The sequence below is a fragment of the Scyliorhinus torazame genome, chromosome 8 (genome assembly GCF_047496885.1).
Source record: "Scyliorhinus torazame isolate Kashiwa2021f chromosome 8, sScyTor2.1, whole genome shotgun sequence".
Lineage (NCBI taxonomy): Eukaryota > Metazoa > Chordata > Chondrichthyes > Carcharhiniformes > Scyliorhinidae > Scyliorhinus > Scyliorhinus torazame.
Window position 1 is genome coordinate 194,407,192 of NC_092714.1, and position 14,346 is coordinate 194,421,537.

At 41.7% G+C, this 14,346-nt stretch overlaps 1 protein-coding gene across 1 annotated transcript in view; it reads left to right on the forward strand.

Moving 5' to 3' along the window:
* Window positions 1–10,813: 10,813 nt before the first annotated feature.
* Window positions 10,814–14,346, forward strand: part of LOC140428315 (V-set and transmembrane domain-containing protein 2-like protein) — a 129,849-nt gene continuing 126,316 nt past the window's right edge. The window contains exon 1 of the mRNA XM_072514655.1: window positions 10,814–11,051. Within this exon, the coding sequence (XP_072370756.1) occupies window positions 10,976–11,051 (76 nt within the window). The 5' untranslated portion in view covers window positions 10,814–10,975. The remainder of the gene's footprint in view (window positions 11,052–14,346) is intronic.

Sequence of the window (14,346 nt, forward strand, 5' to 3'; positions counted from 1 at the left end):
TTGTGACAATAAAGATTATTTGCAAAAATGGTTTACTGCATTCGCACTGGATTCAGAACTTCCCAAATCGAGTTAGCATAAGTCTATCAAATTTGTCTCATGTACCTTAGGTTGATCTTGTGGTATATGTATCAAAATCTTATGGAAATATGATTCTCCAATAATCAAGTCGATAATAGGCTTTGCTTGATATGGCACCAAAAAATATACATCAGAAAGATCCAGGTTTGGTACATGAAGAATCACGTAATCTCAGCTGGGGCAGTATTTAACCTGCTAGGTGTGAAGAAGGGGTAAAATTGGCCAAATTATTTGCTTCAGATGACTGCTAACTGGATATTTCTGTAAAATACATGACTATCTACTTTGGATAAGAATAGTATCAGTCTCAACTGTGATGCCCTCTCTATTGAATAGCCAGCTAACGTGCAGTGTCTAAGTGCACACAAAAAGAATGACTGTTTAAACAAAGTCCAGAAGGCTTGGCAGAACCTGAGAAACCATATTTCAGCAATAGTCAGTGGGTTCAGGGACCAGCGGAGGAAATAATCATGCAGGGTGAACTGAACTATATTCAATCACTTCTGTTAAATAAATTTGGTCAGAGCTTGTAATGTTTACAAAGATAAATATTTTTAAATTGTGCGCTGGGTTTCCAAACAAATTTATTGCTGCTGGTCCTTTCACATGTGTAAGCATAAAATATGCCAAGATGTCTAATAAAGTATAAAATTGCTCAGAAAAATAAGATTCCCCTACCACTGATGTATACCATCAATTCACATTCAGAGTCTCATTACCTAACTTCATCAAAAAGGGTGGTGTGACATAGCTATATGGGATTATAACAATAATTATTACCAACATATTCATTTAATATCAGCCCTTCAGATATTAAATAATGAATTGTTCCACACACTCTGTATTTCAGACCTATGCTTGAAAATTATTTACGTATTTTTGTAATCTGTGAATACATGCCATCAATGTAAATTGGGTACTTATATAAATTGATTTTCCCATCTTCAAACATGTTTTATAACCAATACACTTTCTGATAGCACCAATAATGATGTTAATATGCCCATACGTATTCCAGTATCTCACTACAGGATAAAACTGCTTTTAGAGTTTAACAGTTTCATTCAATAGGAATAACATGCAGTATACAAAGTGTTGTCTTTGTAAACCTACAGATGACAGATCAGTGGTTAAGGCCAACATGGGCTTGCTCCAGTAAATAGGTTTTCTGTTCTCTACCAGGTTAATCGACAGGTCTAAGAAAAGTTATTGAAGTATATTTAACTTTTGGAGGCACGGTGGCACAGTGGTTAGCACTGCTGCCTCACGGCGCTGAGGACCTGTATGCGATCCCGGCCCCGGGTCACTGTCTGTGTGGAGTTTGCACATTCTCCCTGTGCCTGCTTGGGTCTCACTCCCACAATCCAAAAAGGTGTGCAGAGTAGGTGACTTGGCCACGCTAAATTGCCCCTTAATTGGAAAAAAAAACATGGGATACTCTAAAATTCTTCTAAAAAAAGTATATTTAACTTTAAATGGAAAGATACACTATTAGTAATGATTTTCAAAAGTGAACAGTTGGCAAATTGTCAGTGGCAGCTGTCCTACAATTCAAGAAACTGGAAGATTACAAGCTTCTCCCATGGGCCTCCATGTGACCAAACAGACTGATTCCCAACTCACAGATCTATGGACATGGGGCATCCCATGATGCAATGGGATCCAGTGTGTAGGATTTGCTTGCTTCCTTTTCTTTCCCCACTACCATTGTCTGCCTCATTGGTAAGGTGTTGGGAGTGTTATGGACCAGGGTTTAGAGAACCCCAAAGTGTATCATGGAGTTCACCTGACCCACAACTTTTAATAGATTGTGGTATGGGGAGCACACGGTCCACTCAACAGGTGTGGTACAGCAAAAATGGAAAAGTAATTTTTTAAAGCAAAACAATGTTTATTCTATGAACTCAAGTTCACCTGTTTAAAACATACAGTGAACATCTTAGCAACCATTAATTCAAATACAACCCCCAAAGAATACAACACTAAGTAATACTTTATTATATTTATATACGCACCCATTTATAAACACCTATTTCTTAAAGGTACTCTCACATGACAGGAGTTAAAGGGTGATGCAGCTTGATGGACAAGCCACTGCCATCCTGAACAATTGGTAGCAAATTTCTCCCAGTCGTTAGTGTCAATGTTGCTGTCCTGCTGGGAGAGCTTTAGAGAATCCTCAAGTGTTTTATTTGTCTTCCCCTAGAGGGGGTGGGGAGGGGGCAATCCTCCCATAGGATCGGGGGGATGCGGTGGAGAAATTGCTGATCGAATTATATGTTGCTGATGCACCGTCGGGGTCGATCTACAGTACGTGAGCATGGTGACGACAACTGTTCTGTACATTAGGTCTCTTGTTGACTAGCTGGTGTATTTTTTGTCAAACACTTGTTCCTGAAGTTTGTAGAAGGCTGAACTGGCACAGTTGATTGGCTGCAGGATCTCCTCACCAATGATGACCTTTTGAGAGAGGTAGTGCCAAGGTACGAGAAGTACTCAACACACTCCAGAGTCTCGCCTTCAACATATATTGGAGGTGTAATATTTGGCCAACTAGGTGTAGGTTGATTTGTTCTGGCAACATTCAAAGACAGGCCCAGTTTCTTGATATGCAGAGTTGCAGCAATTATTATGTGACAGAAATTGGTATTGAGTGGACACATGAAATAGGAGTTGCCATATCCATCATTCGATAAATATTCAGCTGGCTAGTCAGCTGTGTTGAAGTCGATGGAATTGACTACGACGCAGGCAATATTAAATTAATAATAATAATATTTGCTTATTGTCACAAGTAGGCTTCAATGAAGTTACTGTGAAAAGTCCCTTGCAACAATCCAGCGCCTGTTCAGGGAGGCTGGCACGGGAATTGAACCCGCACTGTTGGCATTGTTCTGCATTGCAAGCCAGCTATTTAGCCCACTGTGCTAAACCAGGGCTCAAATTGACATCACCTATTCAGCACATCACCCAAGACCAATTTCTATCCCATTAGTGTTGCTGAATTTCTTTTCCTGTCGGTCTTCCCTCTGTGTAAAGGTGGATAGCATTGTTATGGAAGTTATCTTGGAGTTTGCACTTTGACTATCAGGCAACTTAATTCACAAAGTTTAAAAGACTAGATTTTTTGAAGCACCAAGGGTTAATTTATCTCCCTTTGTTATATCGGGAAGAACAACTCTTCATTGTTAGACCCATAGGGAAGAATTTTCTTTATTGAGGCAGACTGTTGCAGTGGGCAGGAAAGATAGCATTTATGCCATCTGTCCAAATGGCAGCTTTCTCCACCATATTGCGAGCAACTTTGAATTTATTTTCTAAGAGGTGGGTCCCATGACAATCAAAGTCTTGAATCCTGTTACATGACTGGCGGGGGTAATCACAATGGGACCTCCCACCAAGTTGTAACATGATTTGTGCCTCCTGTGAGATTTTATTCTCTTGCTGCCATTCACACCCAATGGAAAGGGGAGTGCAAAATTCTGAATTCTTTAGGGATCTGTCTGGTGAAAGATTCATTCCTCACATGTGTTATGGAGCTCGACTTTACAAAATTATGTTTTGGAAAGTCCAATTTACTTAAAATGAAATGGAACATTCTGAAAAGGGAAATAGTAAAGTCATACTAAATACCTCTGCTTGGAGACAAATCCATGTGATATGGTTGCCATTGGGGGAGAAACTGAAACAGATATATATCAAGGGAGAGTTTTCATCCTTTTCCAGAATATCTTACAGAAAAGGGACACAGAAAGAAAAATAATGTACTTATAATGAGAGACAAAGCAGCTTATGCCTTGGACTGACTGTTTTGTTTTAACAAACAAGCAGCGTGCTTATAAGAGTTTGTTTCATGTTTGAAAGGAAAGGGAAAAACAGATGGGACTTTTGGAGATTTAAGGAATTAGGAGCCGCCAAGGTGCACACTGCTGGTGAAAATCAGAACTGGAAGAAGTGGACCGAGAGTAATAACTTCCAAAAAGTACACTCATGTGTCAGAAAGAAATGAGCCAACTGTAGAGCTGGGAGTTGCTTTGGAGTCATTCCTGTAATGTTACACATCTTCCAGAAGTGCAGCACACAGCAAAGGGGTTTCACAAGAGAAATCTTGGTCTGTTAATGTGAACGTACCATTTCTTTAGTTGGGTGTATTGGCTGCCTATTAATTCATGTTTAATATATGTTGATTTCAGATTCATTGTTACAGTAGGCTTAAAACTAAAACATGAAATCATATTCTCATAGAATCCCTATAGTGTAGAAGGGGGCCATTCAGGCCATCGGGTCTTTGCCAACCTTCCGAAAGACCACCCTACCTAGGTTCACACCCACCCTATCCCCATATCCTCACCTAACCTGCACATTGTTGGGCACAAAGGGGCATTGTTTTAGCATGGCCAATCTACTTGACCCAACCTGCACATTTTTGGTTTGGTAATTTCCATTGGTTGCTGGGAAATTAATCTCTGTTAAAAGAAGTTGTGGTCTCCATGGGGATGGAACAAATTATGCAGTGGTCTTGTAACCGACGTTTTGTACAGGATAGTCCCAAAGTGGAGCTGGTCTCAAGCCATCATGTGCGGCACGGTAGCACAGTGTGTAGCACTGTTGCTTCACATCACCTGGATCCCCGGTTCGATTCTCAGCTTGGGCCACTGTCTGTGTGGAGTCTGCACATTCTCCCTGTGTCTGTGTGGGTGCTCCAGTTTCCTCCCACAAGTCCTGAAAGACGTGCTTGTTAAGGTGAATTGGACATTCTAAATTCTCCCTCTGCGGACCCAAACAGGCGCCAGAATGTGGTGACTAGGGGTGTTTCACAGTAACTTCATTGCAGTGTTAATGTAAGCCTCCTTGTGACAATAAAGATTATTAACAAAAACAACCAATCACATGAAAGGATTTTCACGGATCATTTTCCACCCCCGCCCCCCCCCCCCCCAACAGTAGGAAACAAAAGCACTAAAATGAAATTACTCTTAAAAAAAAGTACTTACTACACATGGAGTAAATTAACGATTGAGACATACAAAATAATCTACTAATTAATATTTTAATGGCCCCCATAATTATAAAACTGTTTTCTGAAGGTTAGTTCTGTCGTTCAGTAAATTTTATAAATCATCTAGCCATTAAGAAACCAAATGAAAAGTTGCAGTTTTGTCAGGGGTTTTAAACAACAATATGCACTTTCGGATATTAGGTCCCTTTTTAAGTGCACCTCCTGGTGGATTGATCAAGAATAGCAGATATCTAAATGCCACGATGCCTGAGAACAGGAGATCGGAGTGTGGATTCAGAAATCTGCCCCGCAGTGTTGTCAATTCATCACCAACCCATACTCCCACGTATGAATTCATAATGGGAGCCCGGGATTGTGGGATAATTGCGACAGTGTTAATGGGGAGCGCGAATCAATAGTGCTTTGCCATCATTTGTAACAGGGCAGTTAAAAATAATCTGAATGTTCTCTTTACTGGCAGGATTAGATAGGTTCTCCCACACACGGAGGGGATGGGGTGGATTTGGGAATTCGGACAGAAAGTTTATTACTCAGGGTCTTACAGACTCGGGCATTATCACTTTTGTGGCCATTAGCTTCTGGCGGTTGTGTCTCGTGGTCGTCAACCTCGGCTTTGCCTTTGGTGGAGACACCGAGTTTCACAGCACCAGCCTCGAGTTCCAAGTGTTCGGTCACTTGTGCAAAAAAGGAACACTGATCACCAGTCACCGCATTTGCAATCCTGTTGAGTTGGAGGAGTGTGTCGCACAGTTGAGAGATTTCCCATAACTCAGTGTCATTACTCACATATCAAACAAAGTAACATTACCAAATATCTATTGCCAGCACTGTCCTCGGCAACGAACGGCTTCTGCACTTTAATTAGCAACGTTTTGACCTGTAGCCTGGGCGCTGGAGCTAAAAAAAAGTTGTTTGGCAAATATCATATTATGTTGGCTGCTGGTTAGACCAACAATGTAAAACAATCGTTTGCATATTCTTGATTTTGAAGGGCGGAAACGCAACAACCACTGCAAATATGATGTTATCTTCGCTGTGTCGAAGCGCTAGGTAAATGCAAAATTCCCTTTTTGCAGCATGGGGGGATTTAAAATATAGTGCTGGAAAGATTCCACAGCAACGGTGGAGAGGGGAAGAGAGTTTGGAGTCCAACAAGGCTTCTCCAAGGAGAGTTGGAATATTATGTTCACAGGGATGACGTTTTTTCTTAAAGAGAAGACACTCCTCTTTAAAGGGAGGTTCAGTAGTCAGATGATTTGGGTTTAAGATAGTTTTAGTGGTCAGAGGAAACAAGTTTAAGATAGTAATAATAATCTTGATTAGTGTCACAAGTAAATTTACATTAACATTGCAATGAAGTTACTGTGAAAAGCCCCTAGTCGCCACACTTCGGCGCCTGTTCGATTACACAGAGGGAGAATTCAGCATGTCCAAATGACCTAATAGCATGTCTTTCCGGACGGGTGGGAGGAAACCGGAGTACCCAGAGGAAACCCATGCAGACACGGGGAGAACGTGCAGACTCCGCACAGACAGTGACCCAAGCCGGGAATCGAACACGGGTCCCTGGTGCTGTGAAGCAACAGTGCTAACCCCTGTGCAACCGTGCTGCCCAGTGGGCAGAGGACCCGGGTTTAAGATAGTTTCAGTAGTTACAGTTGGCAAAAGAGAGAGATGAGAAATGTTATTTATGCAATGAAAGCAGTAACTTTCAAAGGATATATTGAAATAAAAAATCAAGGTTGGAAAGAAGGGATAGGGGAGTGGGAGGGATTGGCTAGCCCGGGCACGATGGGCCGAATGGCTCCCGCTCTGTGCCGTATGATATGACGATTCGATGCTGTTTAGGCCCAATACTGTGGGCAGGATGTTTGTTTTGTCTCTGGTGGTTAACGGCTGATTAATGAGTGTGTCCCCCTTACCATTGCAGCTCAGTTGTGCAGCCTGGGCAAGGGCAGCAGCTAAGGCTGAGGTTTACCGCGGTCTTCATTCCCCAACATGCACAGAAATATATTTTTGGAAGGAGCTCGAGCCAGTTCCCATGAGCGCCGTTTGCTCGCTCCTGCATCGTGTGTGTGTGTGTGTGTAGCAAAGGAACAATCTTTGCTCCAGTTCGGAGCTATTTAAAAAAAATAGCACTCGGTTTCCAACTTTATTTCATGTGTGCATTTAAAAATCATACATTCATTCGCTGCAACATGTAGCGAAAATCTCGAGCAGCGTGAGGAGTGAGCGTGTTCGGTGGGGATTTTGTTTTTGAGTGAAAAGATGTAAGGAGGCAGATGCAGTGGTTTGCGAGCTGTAACTTAGGAAACACAAAGACAGCAATGAAAATGCACAACTGGTTCGCGCTCGAAATCATTCAGTTCTGTGCTGGCTCTGATGGAAAGAAAGGCACCCGACTGAACGCTTTGATTGCTGCATTAGAGAAGCTCTAGTATCGATCAGAGAGAGAACGAGAGGGAGAGAGCCTTGTTCCCGGAATAGACCAGATAGAGGCGAGGTAGCAGTTTAACACAGTAGAGATTAGCACACCGGCTGAATGCTCACCCCAACAGGCTTCAATCCCATAACGAACACCCCCCCCCCCCCCCCCGCCCCCGCAAAATAAATCAAAATCAGAAATTGCACTTTTCACTTTGTAATTCAATAGCATCTAAATATATGCGTGCTTGTGAGAGCCTCTGTACATCAGTGACAGCCGCCCAGTGTGATATTTAAACATGCTCCATTGGTGTTTCCCGTCTTTGCGGGAGCTGTTCTCCAGGCTGGTGCTGAAAACAAACTCCAGGACAGGGGATGTCAGCTGCACCTCACTGGGCACACGCTGCACCCGATGAAGACTCATCCTTTGTTGCACATTCGGATGAGTCTTATTCATGCAGGTCTGAAAACGAGCAGTTGCTGCGAGTGTCCGCGCTGACCTGTGTGTCGCTTGTTAAAGTAACAAGGTCTCGACGTGGTTTCATCGCATTGCGAGCACTTGGCCGACGCTGGTGCTCATTAATATATAATCACCCTAATTGGTATATGTTATGAACAGAGTCATTATAATTGTTATTGTTAACTCTGATAATCATTCTCATTAAGTTAATTGTGACGTTGATGCGCTCCAGACGAATGAAGATGAAATTCTATTATTGTTACTGGTCTCTGCCCCATAATAAAACGGGTTTAAGAAATATTTAGAGGACGAATCTAAATCCCAGTCCCGTGGTCGTACATTACTTGAATATTGTTGGCGAGAGAGACACTTTGCAGAAGCGTTTTGGCTTGCACTCATCAGGACAAATGCAAGAGTGCCAAATTTCAAACACTCAACAAATAATGCCACAGGAGAAAAGGAGTGCTGATTGGTTGGCAGGTCAACTCTGATTGGTCAGGGAATTGCCATGGCCAGGCAATTGCTGCTGCATCGAAAGAGGAAACAATAGGCTTCCCAAGCTCCAAAAGGCCACATGGCTTGAAGATGTTCTTTTTGTTTGCAGCCAGCAATCCTGTGTACTAATATATGCCACTTCTAACATGTATAAACAAACCATGTTACAAGCTCTTCTGATCATCTTAAATTGGTTGCTATTGTCGCTACTGTCATACTCAGGAGTGTTCAACAAGTGCTGCCTAATCATGGAATCATAACTCAGTCCACATTTCATTTGGCAAACATGGTTAGGGTTAGGCTGGTTGAGTAGGGTCTGCCCTCTGCCTATCATGAACCGCTGGAACATGCTGTTTTGATTTGAACAGCCAATCCCTGAGCAGTACGACATACGGAATTGAAATTCAACCAACAGGCTGCTGCGCTGTGGTAGGCGGGATGTCTTTGGAATGACTGCCGCAATTTGTTCGGGGAAAATACCACTCCAGTAGCCACAATGCATCGTCTCTTTTTCAGTGGTCCAAGCTTCTGTGTGTGTGGAGACCCCCACGACCACCCCCCCCCCCCCCAATCAGACCTCCCGCCACTCCAATTCCCCACCCCCATAGCATACAAGGCTACACCCGAGCTGCTGGAATGGGGATTAGGATATAGGTGCTTGATGGCTGTTGCGGAAACGATGGGCCGAAAGGCCACTTTTTGTGCTGTGAACTGTGTGACTCGATGACTCATCCACCCCATTATCCCTCACCCACCCCTCGCAGGGCAAATGTTGCTGCTCAGGACTCTCCTGGCTGAGTATCTGATAGACAGGGCACATTGACAAAAAAGCAGCAATTAGTGGAACTAAAACAGGAACTGTAACTCTGAAGAAGAATTCTTCCTCAGAAGTTGACTTTTCTTCTCCCTCTTTGCATTGTGACTGATCTGCGATAGTGTTCCCGCGCATTCTGTTTTCATTTGTAAAAGATAGTGTCCGGTACCGACTGGGAAACGGTGCTAACCCCCTTCCAGCACATTTGTAATTAGCACACAGCAAGGATGGTTAGCAAGAACAGTAGTACAGAAAATTTAATCCGATCGTGGCGCAAACTCTCTCAGGGGATCAATTGAGCTGAAAAATCTATGACGATCAGTTTAAAACTAGAGAAAAATCAGGGCTATTTATTGGCCCATCAACAACGAACCTGTGGTAAAATCCGCCATGTTCATATGAAGACAACATATGAGAAACAATTAGGCCAAGTTTTGTTCCTGTTTTATATATATTGACCAGCTAATGAATCTGCACAATTTTTCCATTGTTTTCACCCAGTCCTCCATTTTACAACATGTGCATGAAATAACCTTCAGATTCCACACCTGGACAGGCTATGACTTTGTCAGGGGTGCTCCTCGGTTTAAGTGGGAGCACGCTCCCTCTGAACCATATGGTCCTGGATTTAAGTCCCACACCAGAGACCTGAACCCACAATCTAGTCTTGACAATTAACTCCACTCCTGAAAGAGTGCTGCACTGCCCACCAAGTCGTCTTTTGCGATGAGTAAGAGGTCACCATTCAAAGAAGCAAAGTTCTCTTTTTGCCCCAACCAACACCACTCAGATCATTACCCGAATGCTGTTTGCAGAACCTTGCTGCGTACTGACTGGGAAACGCTTTGGGACTCGGACGCCAAGCAAGATTTATTAAATGAAAGATTGTTCTTCATTGCAAGCAGTGTGGTCTGATGTTAATTGGAAAACATCTTTTCAAGGGTCACCCTAAACTGGAGTGGTCACTTGCTCCTCGAGGGATACATCTCACCTGTGCAAACCTCGAGAAGTGAAAAGCAAACGCGAAGGGTCAGGGTATTCAGGGCGAGGTCACAGAGATTATTCTGCTGTTTAACCATTTCACAACACATAGCTTACCAACTCAGAACTGGAGAGCGTCCTGGCGCTTCTGGCCAGCCTGTGTGTTGGTGGATTGCTTCACAGGGTTATCAGAGTCTAAGGTGGAGAACATCAAACCCCCAGACCTACCCCACTGGAGTCCTGTCATTCTTTATAACAAGCAATCTGAAACATGCTGGACTATCAGAAAATTAGCCAGGTTGTCTCGGAGACTGAGTGGCTTGTCAAACCTGACTCCTATAGAGACCTTGCTCAGTATGTGACACTAAATGAGCGCCTGTGTTACCAGGGGCACTGCAATCTTCCGCAGGCAGAAGTTTGATTCTGTGAGTTGGTGTCTAGAGAAGTTAAAAAAAAATTGCCTGGGTGTGGATACCTCCGCGCGGTGATCCGGCGCCCCCGTGCTCGCAGCACAGCTCAGTTCTCAGCAGCCTCTTGCGCCACCACGGTGAAGTACCGCAGAGGCAGCAGCTCCGAGAGAGCAGCTCGCCTCAGATCGGCTGAGCAATCGAGCTGCTTGAGCGGAAATTTCCTGAGACCCGAGACCCGGATTTCTAACACCAAACCCCACTGATGTGAGAGACACAGCGTTGCAGACAACATGGGGATGTTTGGAGTGACTGTGGGAGCTTTGCATTACCTGGGGCTCTATGTCCAACTCTGTGCATCTTCACAAGGTGAGAAACAGCACTTGGCTATTCTGAGAGAGCAGGTTAAATAAGAGCAACCGGGAAGAATACCTTTGCACTTAGAATTGCCAGGCGCGGGCATCGTGTTTATTCTTTCTCTTCATTTTTCCTCCTCGCCCGTAATGCAAATTAAAGTTTTGACTGTCTGCAATAAATATGTTCATTATGAATTGAGGCAGGATGCGTGATAACATTTGGAGAATAGTCCTCTACAGGGTTCTGCACGATTCCACCCGTTTATTTATTTATATGAAGCAGTGTCTTTACATTGCAAGGTTTGCAAGGAAAGCCTGAATTGAGGCTACACCCTATAATTTAAAATAGATTGTGTTATAATTGATGCCCCTCATCAGACAGGAAACAATAATAAAATCAGATGCTGGATTTTATTCTGGATTGAAACTTCCTACTCCCTTTAGGATTTTAGCACAGGCTGTGGTAAGAGTGGAAACTGTGTAACATATATATATATATATATATACTGTATATATCAAGCACTCCATTCTTAGCATCCTTGTATGTCTCTGTACAATCCCTCTATCCCTTCCTGTTAATCTGTTGTATAGAGTATCCGATTGTATTTTGAAATATGATTAACCCTTTAAAATCCAGTGAGGCATTTTGTATAATGTCTGAATGATACTTTTTGGAGTTTACAGTAAGTGGTGAATGAGTTCACCACTTTGCTTTGTGTTTTACCATTGTAATCATTAAGCTTTGAGAATATTAATTCAGTAAGCACAAAGAAATCCTGATGTATCATTATTTTGGAATAAATGAGCATTGCACTTATAAGCAGTTTATGTACAATAGGTCCCATTGTATCAGTCATGACTGGGAGGGATCCAAACAAAAAGTAACAGTTTGTTTGTATCAAGAATTTTCTTGAGGTTTACTGTGCATTAATTCAGTTGTAGTTTTTTTGAAGTTTGTCCCCCAGTTGTCTAGGCTTTAACAGAGTTTAGGTCCACAGCTACTTTTCTACTTTTGCTACTGAGCCTATATTAAAAGGATTGTGGCTGTGTACTGGACCTTTCAGTTTGACTAATGAATTCAGCGATGCTAACCTTATCAGTTCTACCTTCACTAGACGCAGTACTGTTGATATTCTTCAGTTACCAGCAGTCAGGGTCATTAAACTTAGCAGCAAGTTCAGAAACATCTATAGATCTGAGATAAATGTAATTCAGTTAGATCAACACATAAAATTGAAAGTTTAATGTAATAGACAGGAGAATCTATTCACAACACTACACCAGCATATAATATCAGCTGTACTAGACCCAACTCTTGGATGGAGCGGAGGAGAATAACCTTGCACTGTTGACATTTTTCAGTGAGATGTGGTAACTCATAACCGACAGAATTAGAGCTCATTGTACTCATGTATTTGGTACTATTTTTGTGGTACTTAGAATAAAATCGTTTTTCGGGAGTTAAGCTTTCGAAAGTAATAGAACCTGCACGAGGTTCTTCAGGCTACTGTGAGAATGTTTATGTTTGTGGATGAACGAGAATTAATAATATATAATGAAGAAACACCTAAAATTATTCAAATGAACACAGCTTAAAGTAGTTTTCTTAGGAAATAATACATTAAGCTAAAGACTAGATCAGTCAACTTGTACAGAAAATGTAGTGTGTAGACTTTAGTGACATTAATTTGTGAGCTGATAAAGATTGTATGAAAACATTTAAGTAAACTGTAATGATTTAGATTAAAGCATGTATTTTAGGTGAAAGGTAATGTCAAAGCAAAAAAATCAAGCTTGTCTACTTAGAATACGTTGACAATGTGATTAGACGAATGGTTAAAAGCTTCCAGAGCAGCAGTAACACCTCAAAACTGCCTTATCTCTCAACACAATCGATGGTAATAAAATAATTAAGGAAACATTGTAGTTCACAATGGTCCTCACTACTTGTAGATCAGGAAGGGCAGATGTTAGGGGTAATCCAGCAACATTCCTTATATTGGAAAGAGTCAACTGTAAAACTGCGTCCACCACTGATCCCATATTTCATACCAAAAGGTTTGCTTCTGTTCAAACCCAATCCATTACATTGAAGGTTAAAATAATAGTTTTGGTTTTGGAATCATGTCCAGTATGCAGCAAATTCAACTTGCTCGGATCCACTTTGCGGCAGAGGTTCGAAATTATTTTAATCAAAACCATATGACATATAAATATTGTTGTCAATTTTGGACCCCCTATTGTTAAAACCAAATAAAAGAGATATTCCTAATTGTTTATTGTGCCTTTTTATGACACACCTTTCTAGAGTTGTAAATTAACATTTTTCCTAACTTTCGAACATATGAAAATGACCAACAGGAAAATATCCATTGGTCCATGCAGCCTGTTCCATGTGATTGTACATCTCAAAAGCATACTTCCTATCTGCCCAGCGGCATGTGTCCTACTGGGAGAAGCGAATAACCGGATAATGTAACAATTGTTGTTGAACTTAGATTTTCACATTTATACAAATTGAAAGATTATTTTATGTCCATTGAGTATTAAAAGTGATAAAAGCTGCGTAATCCATTTGCAAATTGATTAGAATATTATTAAAAGCTCTTTCTCTTTTCCCTTGCTTTCTTGCATAGCATTTGGTTATAAAGGGTATGAATCAGGGTAGGCTAAATCCAACCTGCAATAGGAATGTGAGTACGCAAAGCTGTCCAGAGCATAATGTTAATTTGTACCGAGGACCTCATTACGCACGGAAGGTCTACACTGAATGTCTTAGATTTGGCCAGAGAGGGCTTGCTGTTGACTTGTTGGTTACGCAGGCTGAAGAAAACAGCTCACAGAATTCACAGAAATTTCATTTGTTACCTTGATCAGCTTCAAATATACTTTAAAGCAGAAAAGCGCAGGGATCCAGTGTATTTTTCAGTGACAGGGTATGATATTTAGTATTAAAATTCCATTTTACTTTTGGGAGGTGAGATTTAAGCTATTTCACAAAATTGTAAAGTATAATTAAAATCTCCTTTATAGCCATCTCATGTTCTTTTCTTTTACATTATTATTGAGACAAGAGGGAGACAGGTTGCCACGTTTAATGGCTAAGTGAGTATGTGCCCAGCTGATAAAGAAAAAACAAATGCCCAGAGACGTGCAGGTTGGAAAGAGACCATTTAACACATTGTACTTTCGGGGCAGATATTTCATTACAACATATATTACTATTTGTGAGAGTAATAAAACTATAGGCCTGGCTCATGCATCTACACTTCATGGCTCAAGATTTAACATAATTATGTGAAGCTGAG